Raw genomic sequence first — 19,223 nt, 5'->3', positions numbered from 1 at the left:
TAAACAGCTGCCACCATCATTTATTGTTAACATGACAACCACTGCCCTTAAGGCCTTGAGAGAGAAATAGAGAGTGTGTAACCTCTGATATTGTGCAATTTTCTATTTACTTCTTGGTTTTGCTAAGAAGTAGAAAAATGAACTAAATATTTACAATATAGTTACTGCATAGGAAAGTAGATCCCTTTTAAAAATGTATTAATACTCAAGAAGAAGACAGTGTAAAAGAGAAACATAACCACCAAACTTGCTACCAAGCTTGAGTAGTAAAATAGATCATTCTTCGTGAAATAAAAATATATAGCCAGGCATGGTGGCACACACCTGTAATCCCAGAAGTGTATTTCTAAAACCTACTTTGCAAAGTTTTTCACTTTAAGTAAAATATATCTGAAAAATAATTCATCATTATAGTGTTGCTATATAAATGATTTTGATTGTTTTCATTTCATGTTTAGGATAAGACTGCCAAGCTGAGGCAGGAGGATCACAAATTCAAAGCCAGCCTCAACAGTTTAATGAGGCCCTATCTCAAAATTAAAAATAATTTTTTAAGAAGGGCTGGGGAATACCTAATTGAAATAAATTATTTTTTTTTTAAGAAAGGGCTAGGGATGTGGTTCAGTGATTAAGCATATCTGGGTTAATCCCTAGGGTCCCTTCTCCCGAAAAAAGTAATATATAGTCTTGGTTATTTTTAAGAACAATAAATCTTGGTTTCTGTTTCTTCAATTACCCAACTAAATATTTAGACAATAGTCAGAGAGGTTATAGAAAAAGCACCGATTGTGGGCTGGGGTTGTAGCTCAGTAGTAGAGCTCTTGCCTAACAAGTGTGAGGCACTGGGCTTGATCATCAACACAACATTAAAGTAAAATAAAGGTATTATGTCCATCTACAAAAAAAAAAAAAAGCACTGATCACAAGCAGACCTAAGACCAAACCCATCCCTGCTACTATCTACCTAAATGAACTTGGTAGGCCATTTGTCTTAAAGCTTCAATTTCTTCAATAAAACAGGCATCATGATGCCAGTAATGCCAGCTTCCTGTGAGGTTGTGTGGAAAGTGCTGGTCAGAAAGAGTTCATAATAGTTAATTCTTAAGATATTCTCTGAGCCCTCAAAAGCTCTAAAATTGCTGCACTAAAAATATGAGCTGTAAGTATTTCTAGGCTAGAAACTTGTAGGTACAAAATAAGATACATAATATGTTTACTGGGAAGTACTGGGTTTAGAATGTTAAATTTGAAAAGTCTTAAAGTTCAAACAGTTAAGGATGCCAGTACAGTATGTTCATAAGTGAGGATGAAAATACAAGGAAATAAATAGTTTGCTTTCCTTTTGTTCCATCACAGAGAATCCTAAAAGTCGAGTTCTATCACGAAAGAATAACCAATAGCACAGGTTGAGACTACATAAGCTGGAGTTCAAAGGAGTTGAATGGGATCAAAGGAAGATGGTCATTTACAGATTGAACAGACTACTCCTGCCTAATGGTATGCCAAGGCAATTAATAAACAGTTTGAATGACATACCAGACAGGATATAGAGAAGAGCTGTGAATATCAAGCCCCCAAATAATTCCTGTTCTAAACATTACTAAACCTATCATTCCAAATAAAATACACATGGAAAACAAGACACAAGTGCCTATGGATTCACTACCCCAACAAACCGATGCGTTCCAGTGGTGTTGTCTGAGAGTATCCCAAACTCTACTTCTGTTACACAGCCTTCCCCTTCCTGCCTGAGGAACTATTCCTCCCTTCACCATTAGAACAAGTGTCACCAGAGTTGAATGCTCCTTCTGCTCTTCAATAGCACTGTATGCTTTGTGAGAGGGCAGGTCACAGAAGGCCACGTCTTGTCCTTGTCTGAGTCTGTCTCACTACACATAAGGGCTCCTTGAGGGGCCTTTTGTGCATCCTTCTATTCTCTAGCTCTGAGGAAGTGCTTGCTGACGAAATAAATGAATACTGAAATTCCACATTCTCGCTTAATTACAGTCAGATTCTTTTAAATGAACATTTTAATTTTATTAAAAATAAAGTTATTATTTAGATAATACTAGGTACAATGAGAAAAGGATCCAGGGAGAAAGGCAAAGTAATGCTCCTTTTCATGGTAATGAAAAGACCAATAGAGGCAACACGGTAAATTAGAAAAAATGAACTTCAAGGCAAAAGCCAAGTCATTTAGCCTTGCCTATGTCTACAAAATAAAGAAAACTTCATGAAATAATTAAAAATACAGGGCATGGGGATAGTAAAGATGGTGGAATGACATGGATACAGCTACCCCAGGTACATGTATGACTACAAAATGGTGTGACTCTACTTCATGTACAAGGTGAAAAATTCTGCTCCATTTGAATATAATGTATCAAAGGATTCTGCTGTCCTGTGTAACTGATTAGAATATAAATTTTTTAAATCCCAAAAAATATAGAAGACAATATGGATTTTATTATGGGGTACCAGAGTAGCTTCATTACATTAAAAGTCCTCACAAAATAAATGAATGCTAACTAGAAAACAGTTCAAATATGCAAAGGACTAAGAAAAAAAGTGACTTTCTAGACACAAACAGTGAGAGCTTTTGCTCATCACTACAGAATGGCAAATCTATCCAGACTACATGATTTAGCTTAAGTCAATGGCAGAGAAATAATTAGAACCTAAAATTTAAAATATGAAATACAAATGGTGAAACAGAATGCTTATTACATTTCTCCCCTTGGCTCAGTAAATAAATTGAAGTAGAAAAATCAGGCTATTTGATTCCTCCTGTAACAGGAGTATGAACTGATTCTCCCATGTAGGTCAAGATTCTTTTGAAAGTCACACCGAGAGTAAATATAACCAGATCCCCTGGAGGCAATTCTGATATGTATCACTAATATTCAGAATGAAACTGTCCAACTCAATTGTCATGGACCCATGCTTCTCTAAGTAACAAATCAGTAAAATAAATGATACCTGAAACCCTAAATCAATGTGGCTCCTTCTCATCTCTTGGAACAGTAATCTCAAATTTGAGGATTATTTTTTTAGTTTTATAAGAAGCCAAAAAAAATGATCTATTGTGAAGAGGAATTTTTAAAAATCCACAAGATTTTTTTTTTAAAAATTCACAGATGTTAATCTTCTCATGCTCTTCCTCCCTGCTCTGTTCTTAGTTGTTCTCCTTATATCAAAGACAACATTTGGCATTTGTTTTTTAGGGATTGGCTAGCTTCACTTAGCATAACATTAAACAGGGTCGAGAGGTGGGAGGGAAAGAGAAGGGAAATTGGTTGGAAATGGAAGGAGACCCTCATTGTTATACAAAATTACATATAAGAGGAAGTGAGGGAAAATCGGAAAAAAATAAGGGAGAGAAATGAATTACAGTACATGGGGTAGAGAAGATGGGAGGGGAGAGGAGGGGAAGGTGGATAGTACAGAATAGGAAAGGCAGAATACAACAGACACTAGTATGGCAGTATGTAAAAACGTGGATGTGTAACCAATGTGATTCTGCAATCTGTATGGGGGGCAGGGGGGAATGGGAGTTCATAACCCACTTGAATCAAATGTATGAAATATGTCAAGAGCTATGTAATGATTTGAACAACTAATAATAAAAAAATTATAATTATGTTAGATCTGTATTCAGTAGCATCACCAATTCACTTAAGGGACATCTATTATATTAAATTTCAGCTTTTCTTGCAAGAGTTACTGTTCTGATGAGCAGAAATCAGAAGCATCTTGTTTCACTTGAATCTTTAATTTTAAACATAAGAAAATGTTTATATTACAACAAATTTAGACAATATGGTTTAAAATCTCAAGATACAAATGAATTATATGCTGTCATTCATGTCTCTATATATTCAAAAGTCAATGGAAATAGTGGTACCATTCTCAAATTTTACATAGCAGTTTGCGGAATGGGACATAGACTTGTATACGTATTTGTGAGTCAATATGTATATTAAGGTTTTATTTTTGTAAAATGTTCCATTGCAGTGTCCAAAGTGTGGGGGGAAAAAAATGTTTCTTCCTGATTCTATAATAAAATGAGGTAGTGTTGCCAGTGGGGTGGGGAAGAGAAGAAATTCATAGATATATGTATGCTTCTAGGAGAATTCTTTAGGCTGTCTTCAGATCCCAAGAAAACTAGGCTCATTCTCTGTATTTCTCTTTAAAGTTTTTTTCCAGTTAAGATTGAGACATACTAATGAATAACCGTAAGTTTTTACTAGTGCATATATCTGCATAGTGTATAATTATGAATACACCCGGATCAAGATCTATAATATTCAAAGATTCAAAGTTCACTCAACTTTTAACTTTACGGGTACTCTGGTGAAAATGACAAGCACAAGGTTAAACAAATTTGCATTACCTGTTCTTGTCCCTGGCGACTGTAAAACTTGACACTTAACATCCTTAATAATCCTAGTGTCTTTGGTACCTACAAAATAAATGCACATCATACAAAGAAAAATTAATGAAAAAATTTGTCACTGTACAAATTCTTATAAAAACAAATCTACAGCAAATCATGTTTTGTTTTGTTTTTTTTAACAATTGTTAAGAAAATCTCCAACAGGTGTTAATAATCTTGGTGAGATTCTTTTCGGTTCAGGGGGCAGGGGGAACTACCAACTGGTAAAATCTTACAAAATATATCCAACATCCAATGGTTTCTTAAAATATAAAGAACAGTCTAATACAATTGATAAATATTAGAATCTACCACAAGCTCTTAACTGAGGCTGTCCCAGATGACCAGTTATCCTAGCACCACTACAGAAAATTTCAATATTTCCAACAAATTTTATTAAGAAACTCATTCTACACTCTTAAAATACTGGAGAAAAATTCATAATTTAGAAATCAATATTTAAAATAACAATATAAGAGGCAGGAGTTATAGCTCAGTTGGTAGAGTGTTTGCCTACCATGCATAAGGCCCTGGGTTCCATCCCCAGCACAAAAAAAAATAAACACCCCAAGATTAATTTGTGTTTAGATTTAAGAACTATACTTACAAAAGCAAGAAAGACAACTAATTTAAAAGCTGAAAAATAAGTGTTATTGAGCATGTCAACAATTTGGAACAATTATATATCACTAGTGGGAACACAAGGTACTATAGTCACTGTGGAAAAGTCTGATATTTCTCAAAGTTAAAGGGAAAATTATCATATGACCTAGCAATTCTTTTGTAGGTCTATGCATAAATTATAAACAGGTATTCAAAATACCTGTCCCTGAATACTCAGAAATATTGTTCACAATAGCTGAAAAGTGGAAACAACCCAAATATGCATTAGTGTATAAAAACATGTTGTTTATGTAAAAAAATTATTCAGCCATAAGAAGGAATGATGTAATGGTTGGACCTTAAAAACCTTTAATAAGTTAAAGAAGCCAGCTACCTGAGATCACATAAATGTATGATTCCTTTTTGATGAAATATTCAGAAGAGGTAAAGTCTATAGAGACAAAAAGCAAGCCAGTGGTTTCCAGGAGCTAGGGAGAGGGGGGGAAAAGGGATCAACTGTTTGATAACAGGTTTTCTTTTGGGATGGTAAAAATGACTTGAAAATAGATGGTATTGATGGTTTCACAACATAGTAAATGTACTATCACTGAATTGTATACTTTAAAATGGATATGCTTTATTTTATGCTATGTGAATTTTGCCCTAGTTAAGGGGGGGGAGGGGTAGGGGGTGGGCAAAACATACTGTTAAATTGAGATTAGAAAGTGATGAGAAATTCTCAGTAGCTGAAGTAGTAATGGCCTAGCAACAATTCTCCCAGTATATCCTTCAAAAAAACAAAAAAAACAAAAAACACCCTCCGGTTATTAAGACACGAAAACTCACCTTCAAAATAACTGCATAAAATGAGAAAAATCGCCCTATCTGCCCTATCTCACCTTCATTATTTCTGCCCACTCATCCCCACTGCAACCACCACCAATGCTTGGTGGCAAACAAAGGCAGATTGAAACAAATACTGTAGGGCCCAATGGGGGGCACAGTCAAGGAAGCTAGCAAAGTCAAAAGTCTGTCAAAATCCACAGCTAACAAGGTTCAATTTACTGAGTCTGAAAACAGTAAAAAAAGAAAAAAAAAAAAAAAAAAAACAAAAAAAACACCATCCATATCCATCAGTCAGACTGCTGGGAAGGAACTAAGTCAGTGTGATGTGAAGGAGCAATCTTCTGAACACAGATTCTGAAGGAGAACAAGGGTTAAAAAGGGAGAAGCACACTTTGCAATTGAGTGGTGAAGGGGAAAGAAGCCCAGGAAACAGCAAGCAACCAGAGAGATCCACAGACCCATAGCCATCTCCACCAGACAGACACCTACCAGTTAGAGTATCTAACTATGCTGCACTAGCCAAAGAGGGCATCACTCGGCTGGAAACCTTGTAAAGTAGTTTAATATTTAAAAGCACTAAGAGAAAGATTTACATACTTTGCAGAAAACCAGAATACAAAATTTCACATGTATCAATAAAGGTACATTACCTCTGGAAGAACCACTATAAACCAAAAGAAAACTTAAACCTAACACTCTAAACAGAACAAAACTGCTTTGTCACACATTTGAGGGCATAGAAAACAACCTTAATCAGAAACTCAAGAACTCAGAAAAGAATTAGACAAGAAATCTTTTGTAAAAGTGAACAACATGGGGCTGGGCTGGAGTTGTGGCTTAGCGGTAGAGCACTCGCTTCGCACGTGCAAGACTATGGGTTCAATCTTCATCACATAATAAGGTATTGTATCTAACTAAAAATAAGTATTTTTTTAAAAGCGAATAACAAGCAGCTTATGTAATTTGGGAATAAGAAAATCATCTTTAAAAGAGGTATGCAAATTTTGAAAAAAAATTCATCAGCTATGAGCCCTTCTCAAAACATCTCTGAAGATTAACTTCATCCAATCAAGAAACAACTGGGAAAACTTAAGGAGCTTTAAATAAAGGCAAGAAAACAATACATAAAAGGAGATGCAAATTAAAAGGAAATGAAATAGAGTAAAAAGCTAAAAAACTGATTACCAGAGAACCTGAAAGAGGAAACCAATGCACAAAATATCTAAAATTATAATCCAAGAAACTTTCCAGAAATAGAAAAAGATCTGAGTCTCTAAGTCATAAGGGCAGACATATCTGGGGAAATTAGCACTGAATGATGAGCTCCAGCATTCCAGAAAAGTTATTAGATTTCAGATAAAAAATCAAAACCTCCAAGCAAAATGGATTATACAAAGGGGGAATGATTTGATTAAATCAGACATTTAAACCCTGCATACCAAGAAAATAAGAGTAGAAATTGCTAAAGTTTCTTGAAAGAGTGAATCAAGATTTTATAGGTAGAAAAGGTAAAATATCAAAACTCTGGAAAAATAATTTTGAAGTTAAAAAAAAAGTCAGCTATGAGCCCTTCTCAAAATATCTACTACAGACTAACTTCAATCAAGAGATGACTGGGAAAACTTCAATGAAAAAACTAACTTCAAGCATTTTAAAATGCATAAATGCATATCTAAGACTAAAGTGGAAATGAGAGTCCAAAGTATGTGTAAGTAGAATATATTGTGACAAAGAAGAAATAATCCAAATAAGACGGAGCAGAAAGTAAAGGGAAAGGAAAATAGAATAAGCTTACTGATTTTTTATATAAGCAACTATTCGGAATTTAAGAATACAATAAAACTGACAAGACATTGGAGGATACTGATAACATCGATAAGAATATTTTAAATAAAAAGATGGAGCTAAATTCCCATCTAAGTGAACTGGAGAGAAAATGGAAAGGACTAAGTTGGAAGCCAGCAGAGCCAACATGTGAACACTTTAAGGAAAAGAAAAGGGACGGAGGCTGGAGGGCAAGGGGGGCGGAGAGTTTTATTACAGGAGGAACAAAAGCATCTTGTAAGCTGGTAAATCTAGAAGACAGCAATCTTAGTGTAGGAGAACATTCTCCAATTATCTAGGCAGATCTAGAGGACAAAGGGAAGGCTTGGCCTTAGAGCAAGGACAGCACCAGTCATGACAAGAGAAGAGTACACACGTACGGCCCCAGGCAGATGGTAAAATCTCATGGAAGACCTCTTCTCCTTATGCTTCTATTTTCTCAGAAAAACAGTTTTTTTTTTTTTTTGTAAACAAGATTCCAAAAAGCCTGTATTCTTTCCACTAGAACAATGTAAATTGAAAAAGCAGCAGCATCATATAAAAAGTAAATTTAATTTTTATATATTTATCTTCAAGATTTTTAACTTAAAAAAATAGGCAATATTTGACCCTGTAGAGCATCTGAGTTTATCAAGTACTTTCACATAAATTTCTCCTGTGGATCCTAGTCAAAGCCTGAAATGGCAAGGGATGAGCAGGAATTCAATATTAGCCTCTGACTCTAGAGCCTGCACTTTTCCTTGGTCCTAGTTATTAAAGTCTGACCTGGTATCTTTTATAGCTTATTGTACTTATTTGTGGACAGTTATACTAATATCTTTATATTCCTAACACTTAGAGCAGTGATAGGTAAGTAAAACTATCTCACATATGTGACACTAACATTAGTTTGGAAACTAGTCAATGCATATGTTGAATTTTTCGTAGTTTCTCTTACAACCTAGCAGCCTAGAATACATGCCCCGCAGCATTTTTCAGTCAATATACCCCAGCACAACAGTGACTTCACAGATTAACAGGCATTTCAATGAGAACAATACCCGTCTCCTGACAAAAGGAGTTATAACAATAACCTCAAGTTTTTCGGAAGTAGGTGACACCTGTGGAGAACATTTTAAGTTTAGCTGCAAGACACATTTTAAAGCCACTAATTAAAATACACTTGCAACATTTCAAGAAGTTAATCATACAGAAGGGCATTCAATTTGCAATTCAATATTTTTCCTAACTTATTTTGTCAGTGCAAAAGCTATTTTCTTTTAAGACTTCAATACGAAAGCCTCAGGCCAGAGATGAGCAGTGACTATATAGAGCAGAGCAGCTTCTAATGCATCAGCAAGGAGCATAGGGATAGCGCAAGAGAACTCCAAGAAGTCAGGAGAAAAATGGTTTCCTAACATGCAACAGAACTCCATGACATCTCCTTTCCTGGAATGCACTGTCACAAATACGCCCGACTACGCTGTACGAAAACACTCACACTTTGCCTGCTTTATCTCTCCTAGCATCTTCCACACTTACCTTTTCCCCCCTGTATTTTGTATTTTGTCAAATTTCATAGCTACAGCATTGTACAATGAAGCACCAGTATCCCTTTCATCTGGGTTGACCAATTATATATATTTTGTCACATCTGTGTATTATCTCCTTCTCTATATACAGACTTTCCTGAAGATTATGTTTTGATGGAACCCCTGGAAAATAAGCTTAAGACATCATACTTGCTTTAGGCAGATTTGAGAGGAGAAATTCCTCAACCTCTTTCCAAGATCTGCCCTTATACGTCTTACATATAAAACTAGAAGATGGATACGAGTTAATTCAGAGAAATAAACACAATAAGCTACAAACAAAAAATAATGAGTATGTATAAGTGACTCCTACCTCACTTTTATTTGATAGGATAATCAGAGTATAAATTAGATATGTACATAATTTCATATGGGAGGGAAGTGCTAAACAGGGCCACAAGAACTGGCCTATCCCCTCTTCCACCTTCAGTGCTTAGACTCTCATGAGCCTTCAGCTCCTTATCACTGCTCTGCTCCCCGGGTTCAGCAGGCAGCATAAATGGGTAGAATAGGTAGATGGTTAATAAATGGAAGTCAAAGCACAAAGCCTAGTACAAAATAAGTTGATCTCCAAATCTAAACTGATTCAAGGTCTGATGCCATATAAACCCATAAGTCATAATCACTTTTTTAAAAAATTTAAAATTAGTGAGATGTAGTGTTGCACACCTGTAATCACAGTAACTCAGGAGGCTGAGGCAGGAGAATCTCAAGTTCAAGGTCAGTCTCGCCATTTATAAGACCCTCAAGTAATTTAGCAAGATTGTGCCTCAATAAAAATTTAAAAGGGTACACATGTAGCTTTTAGTGGTAGACCATTTGCCTAGCATGTGTAACACCCTGTGTTCAATTAAAAAACCAAAAACACAACTTCATTGGATTAAATCCCATTCACACATTTCAGTATATACCAAGTGCTAAAACACAATGTTACTAATCAAAGAGTATATAATTGCTAGTATTTCTTTTCGAAAATACTTCTTATTTTTTAATACCAAGTCATTGTTTTATAAGATTAAAGTCAATAACATTTTAAGAAAACAATACATTCATCATTGAAACAAACAACCTAACACATTCACTTATATTGTGCCATCCTTAAATTTCTGTTTCTTCCCTCATCTGAAAAAGATCTAATTGCCCACTATGTAACAAATAATGTGGTAAATGCTTACTTTCATACAGCCTTCAGAAATACCCAAGATATGTAATATTACAAGATGGGTATTCAAGATGGTAAACACAATCAGTACTCACCCATACACCTAGTTCTTCTCGCCCTTCTCAACACAAAGAAAAGTACTTACTGGTGTCCCTTTATAGCTAGAAAAGAGGTTATCTTCCAAGAATCCTTTCTTCACCAATTAGAACAAGTTGTCCAGAAGAATCACAGTAACATCAGGCTTTGCCACTGTGCAAAGCTTTACCACAGCTTTGCCACAAATAAGAAACAAACTTTCATGTGGTAAGCCACAGAAATTTTAGGACTTTTCGTTTGCTTTTCATTATTTATGTATGACAGTAGAATGCATTACAATTCATGTTATACATATACAGCACAATTTTTCATATCTCTGGTTATATACAAAGTATATTCACACCATTTGAATCTTCATACATGTACTTCGGATGATGTCCATCTTATTCCACCATCATTTCTAACCCCTGTCCCCTGACGAAAGGATCTATAACAATAACCCTCTAGACAAACCTATCTATTCCTCCCATGCTCCCCCTCCCTACCCCACTATGAATCAACCTCCTAGTGTCAGAGAAAACATTTGGCATTTAGTTTTTTGACATTGGCTAATTCCACTTAACATTATGCAAATGCCATGATTTTATTCTCTTATTGCTGAGTAATATTCTATTGTATATAAATGCCACTTTTTTAATCTATTCATCTACTGAAGGGCCTCTAGGTTGGTTCCACAGTTTAGGTATTATGAATTGTGCCGCTACAAACATTGATGTGGCTGTGTCACTGTAGCATGCTGTTTTTAAGTCCTTTGGGTATAGACTGAGGAGAGGAATAGCTGGGTCAAATGGTGGTTCCATTCTCAATTTTCCAAGCAATGTCCATACTGCTTTTCATATTGGCTGCACAAATTTGCAGTCCCATCAGCAGCATATGAGTGTACCTTTTCCCCCCACATCATCGCCAACACTCGTCTTCATAATAGCTGCCATTCTGACTAGAGTGAGATGAAATCTTAGATGTAGTTTTGATTTGCATTTCTCTAATTGCTAGTAATTATGAACATTTTTTCATCTATTTGTTGATTATATATTATCTTCTGAGAATCCTTGGCCCATTTATTGACTGGCTGTTCAGATCCTTGGCCCATTTATTGACTGGCTTGTTTTATTAGTGTTTAGCTTTTTGAGTTCTTTATATACCCTGAAGATTAGTGCTGTACCTGATGTGTGAGGGGTTAAAATTTGCTCCCAAGATGTAGACTATTTACCTCACAGATTGTTTCTTTTGCTAAGGAGAAACTTTTTAGTTTGAATCCATCCCATTTATTGATTCTTGGTTTTAATTCTTGCACTAAAGGAGTCTTAAGGAAGTTGGGGCCTATTTCCACATGGAGATTAGGGCCTACTTTTTCTTCTATTAGACGCAGGGTCGCGTCTAATAGGTATTCCTAGGTCCTTCCTTGATCCATTTTGAGTTTTGTGCAGGGCGAGAGGGGTTTAATTTCATTTCCAGTTTTCCCAGCACCATTTGTTCAAGAGGCTATCTTCTCTCCAATGCATGTTTTTGGTGCCTTTGCCTAATATAATTATAATTTTGTGAATTAGTCTGTCCTCTAATTCAGTATAATTGTTCTACCAGTCTGTTTTTATGCCACTACCATGCTGTTTTTATTACTATTGCTCCGTAGAATAGTTTAAGATCTGGTATAGTCATGCCACCTGCTTCACTCTTCCTGCTAAGGATTCCTTTAGCTATTCTGGGTCTTTTATTTTTCCAGATGAATTTCATGACTGCTTTTTCTATTTTTCTATGAGGAATGTCATTAGGATTTTAATTGGAATTGCATTCAATCTATATAGTGCTTTTGGTAGTATGGTCATTTTGATAATATTAGTTCTGCCTATCCAAGAGTAAGGTAGATCTTTCCATCTTCCAAGGTCTGCTTCTTGACAGGATTGTCTAAATCACAATACAGCCTAGCCTATTACTACTATAGCCTATGAGAGTACTATCATCTAGGACTTGAATTCTTCCAAAGGACCACTAAAGGTTTGGTCCCCAGCTCATGGCAGTGGAACGTTTTGGAGGTAGGACCCAGTGAAAGGAAGTCTGGGGAGTGTACGCTCAAAGGGGCTATTGGGACACTGGCCTCTCCTCTCACTTCCCGATGGGCCATGAGATGAGTAGCCTCTTCACCATGTGTTCCCACCATGACTTACTGCCCTAACAGGGACAAGCCACCATCGTGTAAAACCTCTGAAACTGAGCCAAAATAAGTTTTTCCTCCTTGTAAGTTGTTTATCTCAGTATTTTTTTTGCAGCAACAGAAAGCTAACTACCCCAAAGGGTGTCTGATGCAAAACAGAAGCCCAATTAATTATAAATAATAATTCATAGAAAAAGGAATATTGAAAGGAAGCATGGCATGGCAGTTAAGAAAACGGACTGGTGAACTTCTGAAGTTTCTATTCTGATTTTACCACTTGCTAGCTAGGTAGCCGAGGGCAACTTAACTACAGTTTTCTTCAAAGAGTTACTTAGGTAAGCTAATACATGCAAAAGCATTCCACATAGTTGCCATAACATAAAAGGTGCTTGATAATTTTTAATGTCTAAAAAGGCAAATATAAGTAATCAGACTACTCTTAGGTTGTTTTTCTAGTATCTGAAAATATTACTAAATAAAACCAGAAAAAAATTCAATACACTGTTCAACTTGATATCTGAAAGAACTGAAATTGAATTAGCACTAATTAACCATCCTCATTTCAGACAAAATTATTTCTTCCATTAAATCATAAAAAGGGCTTATTTGTGTAAGAACAATTAGAAAAGTAAAAGGCTGTAACTAATGCTTACCGTGGTGACCCTATCTCCACCATCAGTGACCTGCTTGTAATAAGGTGATCCCGAAAGAACTCTCCATGCAGAAAGGCCACAGCCAGCTGCTGTTGTTGGGCCCATGTCTGCAGTCTCACATCCACCAACCAGAAGAAGTCTAAACATGAGACAAATAGAATTGATGAACTGCAAATATGAATGAAATAACAGAAAAATACCAAGTACAAAAAAGCTTCTGCCAAGAAAATATATAATAATTTAGTTAAGTTTAGAAACTTTCAGACAAAACAATGAAAAGAAAACCAATGGGACTGTCCCTTTCACTTGAGAAGGAAAGCCTATACATTCAAGCACCTGAAATCAGATGGTACCTGAGAAATGAAGGGAAAAGATGTCTTAAGGCTGGCAACAGCACATTGGAGAAACTGCCTGTGTCCTAACAGTAAGCATTTGTAGTGTGATGACAGAGTGGCAGAGCAGTAACTGAGATTGGGAGTCTACAATGAGACCTCATGGCTGTGGCATGCCTGCTACCTGGGAATGTTCCCGGTACACAGGCCACAGGATGCCTAGCGGCTATAGTGATCAACTGCCAGAGGAGTCTCCCTGCAAGAGTTTTGTCAGCTTAGGCCTTGATCTCATGCACATAGCTCCCAGGGATAAAGAAATTCTCATGCAAGACAACCAGTGTTTCACCAGTTACGATACTCTTGCCCACTTAATAGTAACTTTAGACAATGGACCTCCTTGAGTACTGCACAAAGAACATTGTACATTGCAACTATGGAAAAGCTGCATAGCTGCTTCTAGTTCTGTAAGTTTCATGAGTACAAAGAATAATGCTTGCATTGTCTTTAACCTGATAATGAGACATGTAAAAAAAGATTGCTGGTGTAACTTTTTTTTTTTTTTTGCACTGGGGATTGAACCCAGGACCTTGTGCAGGCAAGGCAAGGCAAGGCAAGCACTCTGCCAACTGAGCTATACCCCCAGCCCCGATATCGTAACTATTTAAGTATGCTTCTCCAGAGAGCAGCACTCCACCTGATCCCAGCTTTACCTTCATATCTGCATGTGTGAGTATTTTATAAACTTCCATCACACCTCGCCAGCAGCAAGCATTAACAGTTGTGTGGCTTCATATAGATACACGTATTAAATGACAGCAACATACGTGATGCACTGAGGGCACAACTCCAGCACATCCAAAAGAAATGACAGCTGTGAGTTCTTGAGGCAAAGAGCCATGTGGCAACGACTGTTTAGAAGTAAGACTGCACATTATGATTTGTGTACTTTTCCGTGAACCAATCAACAACTGGAGACAAGTTACCAACACGGCAAACAGCTTAACATATACACTAAAAGTTAGAACATGTTACTGGATTAACATTATATAAACTGAGCTGACTAACAATGGAATTCAAATAGCCAAGACTTTTTGCAAAACTCAAAATCCATGAAGTCATTTAAATGAACTTTAATCACAGAAACACAACTTGAGCCTTCACTTAGAGCTCTACATAATAAAACAATAGGAAGAAAGCTATTACAACTTTACCCCAGCAAATGGAAAATAGCAAATTATGAGATGACAGCTTGAAACAACCCGTTTAGGTTGTTTCTAACCTAGGCAAATCCTTAGCACAAAAACAATTAACCTGTTCCCACGGACAAAAGATTTTGATCCCAAGTCAAGCTAATAGTGCAAGTATTACTTGGCCATAGCACTCATTCTGTTCAAATAGATGACTGCTACAATAAAGTTATTTCCCCAATTTTATCTAGTACAGATGAAATTATAGTATCCCTCTAACCTAAGTACCAATTTAGACAAAACAGATGAAGAAAAATGTCGTGAACACTAAAAAGACATAACAATCTAGAAGTTAGAAACATACAAAAATCAATGATGTGGTTTCTTAAGAACTCATACAGCAAGAAAGCAGAAGAGAGGGAAAACAGAAAGCAGAGATCAGTCATCTCAGCAAGCACAGGCTGGTATCTGAAGATATAGGCAATTATTTTTCTCTGAATATAATAATGGTATCATTCGGTAGAGTCCTTATTTTGTAGAAATACTGAAGTGTTTACAAATGAAACATGTTGTCCAGGATTTACTTCAAAATAGTTCAGGTGAAGGGATATCTGGGATGAAGATGAAATAAGACAGGCCATGAGCGGCTGAAAATTCAATGGTAAGTCTAGAGCTCTACAAGAATCCTACTCTATTTGTATGTGCTTCAAATTTTCCATAAAGAAATTTTTCCCAGAAGTCCAGTTACTAGGATAAACTCTGAAAACAGGTAACTCTGAATATTTATAGTTCCAATTTAATCATAATATTTTTCAAAGGAAAAAATATAATTTATAAAACACCTTTAAAAACCAGTAACTTATAAAAATTACATTAAGGGATGGGCATGGTGGCACACACCTATAATCTCAGCAGCTCAGGAGGCCAAGACAGGAGGATCGCAAATTCAAAGCCAGCCTCAGCAATGGCAAGGCACTAAGCAACGCAGTGAGACCCTGTCTATAAATAAAATAGGGCTGGGGATGCAGCTCAGTGGTTCAGTGCCCCGAGTTCAATCTCTGGTACCAAAAAAAACCCACCACTAAGAATACTCAACAAATCCCCCCAAAAGGCCATAATAAAACAATTCTTTGATAACTGAAATAAGTACCCTCTCTGATCAATTGCAACATATTAAAAATATGTATACTATGTTGAGTATTTTAATGTATTCAATACATAATTTCTATTATATTAATTGTATTTATAACAACAAAATATGAAACTCTTATTGACTACTGAAGGAGTTGGAGGGGTAAGAATTCAGATCCCTTATCTCCTGGTCTTGGTCCTGGAAGATACTTCCTCTCCATGAATTTTGACAAATGACTGTGCATAGATTAAATTGGCTACTACAGATAAGCTCACTGAGAACAGAAGAGATTCAGTACCTGCTTCCCACTATTTTTATCTTAGTCAGCTTTTTCACTGCTATGACTACAGGATCTGACCAGAACAACTATAGGGGAGAAAAAGTTTGAGGACTCATGGTTTCAAAGGTCTTAGTCCATAAGAAAGTGGCTCCATTTCTCAGGGTTCAAGGTGAGACTGAACATCTTGGTAGAGTGTGTGGCAGAGGGCAGCAGCTCACATCATGGTGACCAAGAAGCAGAGAAACTCCACCCACATGCAAATATACACAAAGACTATGCCCTAGTTCCCACCTCCTCCACCCATGCTCTACCACTTCAGTTACCCCTCAGTTAATCCCCATCATGGGATAAATTTACCGACTGGGTTAAGATTCTCACAACCCAATCATTTTTCCTCTGAATTATTTTACATTGTCTCACATGAGCTTTTGGGGGACAACTCACATCCAAAACCCTTTCCTCCATTCATACCAGACTGAAGAATAAGTGGAAAAGTAAGCAGAATGATGACCCTAATCATGTGTTGTTCCCCACTGAGAGGGCAGCGTTGGGATATCAGCACTTCAGCACTCCACATGGATAAGAATGCACATGTGCACATATGCAAGCAGGCTTGACTGTTCACATGTTTCAAGGTAAGGACACTGAAATGACTCCACACACGCACAGAACAAGTAACTATTAACTATTGTGTGCAATGCAGCGAACAGAGAGATGAGCAATATACGCGCCCTACATTCCAAAGCTAAGAGGGCAAAGAGCAAAGAGCCAGGGGAAGCATGGAATTAAGTGGCATAGATGACAACTGGTAGGTGATAAGAAAATCCTTCAGTAGACTGAAACAGGCTTAAGTTATACATGCCATGGAAGATCAACCTCAATTCAAGGCATCAATTTAATCCATTTGTTTTCAAGATTCACAATGTTGGCTAAAGCTAACTTACAAATGATTAATAAAAGCAGGCTAGCCGTGATGCTTGGCCAAGCAAATAAACGTTCTCCAACGTGTTCGCAGTGTTGAGGCTTCCAGGGCAACAACGCAGTGGCCAGTGAAGAATTAAGTTCCATCGGTAAAACTATGCAATTTATATCAAGTCAGACAATGGAAATAAGACAGGCGTCTCAGGCCCAACACAATATACTCAATAGATGTTTCACAAGTGACTGAAAAGTTGAGTCTCCAACTTTCTCCTTAAGCAGCACAGAGTGAAGGTACTAGAGAGACTGTCATGGTTTGGTTTGGATATGAAGTGTTCCTCCCCACCCCACCCCCAAAAAAAGTGCCTGTTTCAATGCAGGAATGTGATTGGATTAGAACTATGACCTAATCGGTCCATCCCATTATGAATAGGCTGGGTGTTAACTGTAGACAGGGGGACCTGGCTAGAGGTGAGTCACTGAGACTGTGCCCTGGAAGGCTGCATCTTCCCTGTGGCCCTTTACCCCCATCTATTTCCTGATCCTGCCATGAGCAGAGCAGCTTTCCTTTGCTAGGCCCCTTCCCCATGATGTGCTGCCTCATCTGGGGCCAAGAACAATGGAGTTGGCTATCTGAACTGTGGCCTCTGAAACTATGAGCCCCAAATAAACTTGCCTTCTTCTAAGTTGTTCTTGTCAGGTATTTTGGTCACAGCATTGAAAGGCTGGTTAAAAAGAGACCCCCATCTTTTCTCTTGCCAGGTTTCAGCAAATGAGATGGAAAGGAAAGGAGCACAGCAACGGGGGTAGAAGGAGGCGAGAGTCATATCGTTAAAGAGGGCACCAGAAAATGTTTAGCCAAGAATGCCATAAGAAGAGCATCAAGAAAGTGCTTGTGAGAGATGTATGAGGACATGAGTGAAGACACAAGAGAACGCCTTCTCCTTTGGACTGTCGATACGTTCAGGCTGATAGTTCCTCTTAATGGAAATCTCAAGCAGTTTCAAATAAAATCCTATCCGAATATTTTACAGAACTGAACAAACCAATTTAATGAAATTAGGCAAACGTAAGATTCACCTGAGAGAATGTCAACTCAGTCCCCACTGATCAGTCTTTCCCTTGCTGAGCTAGCCTTTGTGCACTTTGACCTAGAAATATTTTCCTGCCCTTGCATCATTAAGACATTCTCCTTGAAATTGACTGCATTAAAAATTAACCATATTAACCTGGCGAGAGAAAAGATGGGGATCTCTTAATCAGCCTTTCAATGCTGTGACCTCAATCTATAACAAATCATATCCAGGAGAAATTATCCATAACACATAAAATAGCATGTTAGTAGGGAGAATTTATAAAATCTTCCATCAGTTCAAAAGAAAAATGAAGAGTAAGGAGAAATCCAAAGGACAATAATACAGATTAACATAACAAAGAGCTACACCAACTATCCTGTAGAATGTTTAGGGACAATGCAACTCTTAATACACTACTAATGAGTTTGCATTGAGAATGAAGATGTTTAGAACAATAAAAATGTTTATGAACTCAACTAGATTGCATTTACAGTGTAAAGATGGCAAATGTAACTAATTGAAAGGTCACACATCAAAATCATAGCTACCTGTAGAGAAGACCAAGACAAAGGAATGGAGCAGAAAATTGTACTGTTATCTCTCATTTATAGATCTTCATGTGTGAATCCACCTAGATGCACACACACATGAGGTAAAAAAAATTTGTAAATTTTATGTAGTAGGTACTTAGGTATATATATATGTATTTTTTTTATTGTGGGTTGTTCAAAACATTACAAATTTCTTGACATATCATATTCCACACTTTGATTCAAGTGTGTTATGAACTCCCACCTTCACCCCATACATAGATTGCAGAATCACATCAGTTACACATCCATTGATTTACAAATTGCCATCCTAGTGTCTGTTGTGCTCCTCTGCCTTTCCCATCCTCCACCCTCCCCCCTCCCCACCTCTCCCCTCCCCTAAATCTGTGCTGTTTTAAACCACTGAGT

General features: G+C 36.9%; 1 protein-coding gene across 1 annotated transcript in view; it reads right to left on the bottom strand.

Annotated features, from left to right (window-relative positions):
* Nbas (NBAS subunit of NRZ tethering complex) overlaps positions 1-19,223 on the bottom strand; it is a 351,187-nt gene that overhangs the window by 280,344 nt on the left and 51,620 nt on the right. The window contains 2 exon segments of the mRNA XM_048804961.1: positions 4,394-4,462; positions 13,340-13,478. Of these exon segments, the coding sequence (XP_048660918.1) occupies positions 4,394-4,462; positions 13,340-13,478 (208 nt within the window).

The sequence above is a fragment of the Marmota marmota genome, unplaced genomic scaffold (assembly GCF_001458135.2).
Source record: "Marmota marmota marmota unplaced genomic scaffold, marMar, whole genome shotgun sequence".
Taxonomy (NCBI): domain Eukaryota; kingdom Metazoa; phylum Chordata; class Mammalia; order Rodentia; family Sciuridae; genus Marmota; species Marmota marmota.
This window is presented reverse-complemented; position numbering and strand designations above follow the sequence as displayed.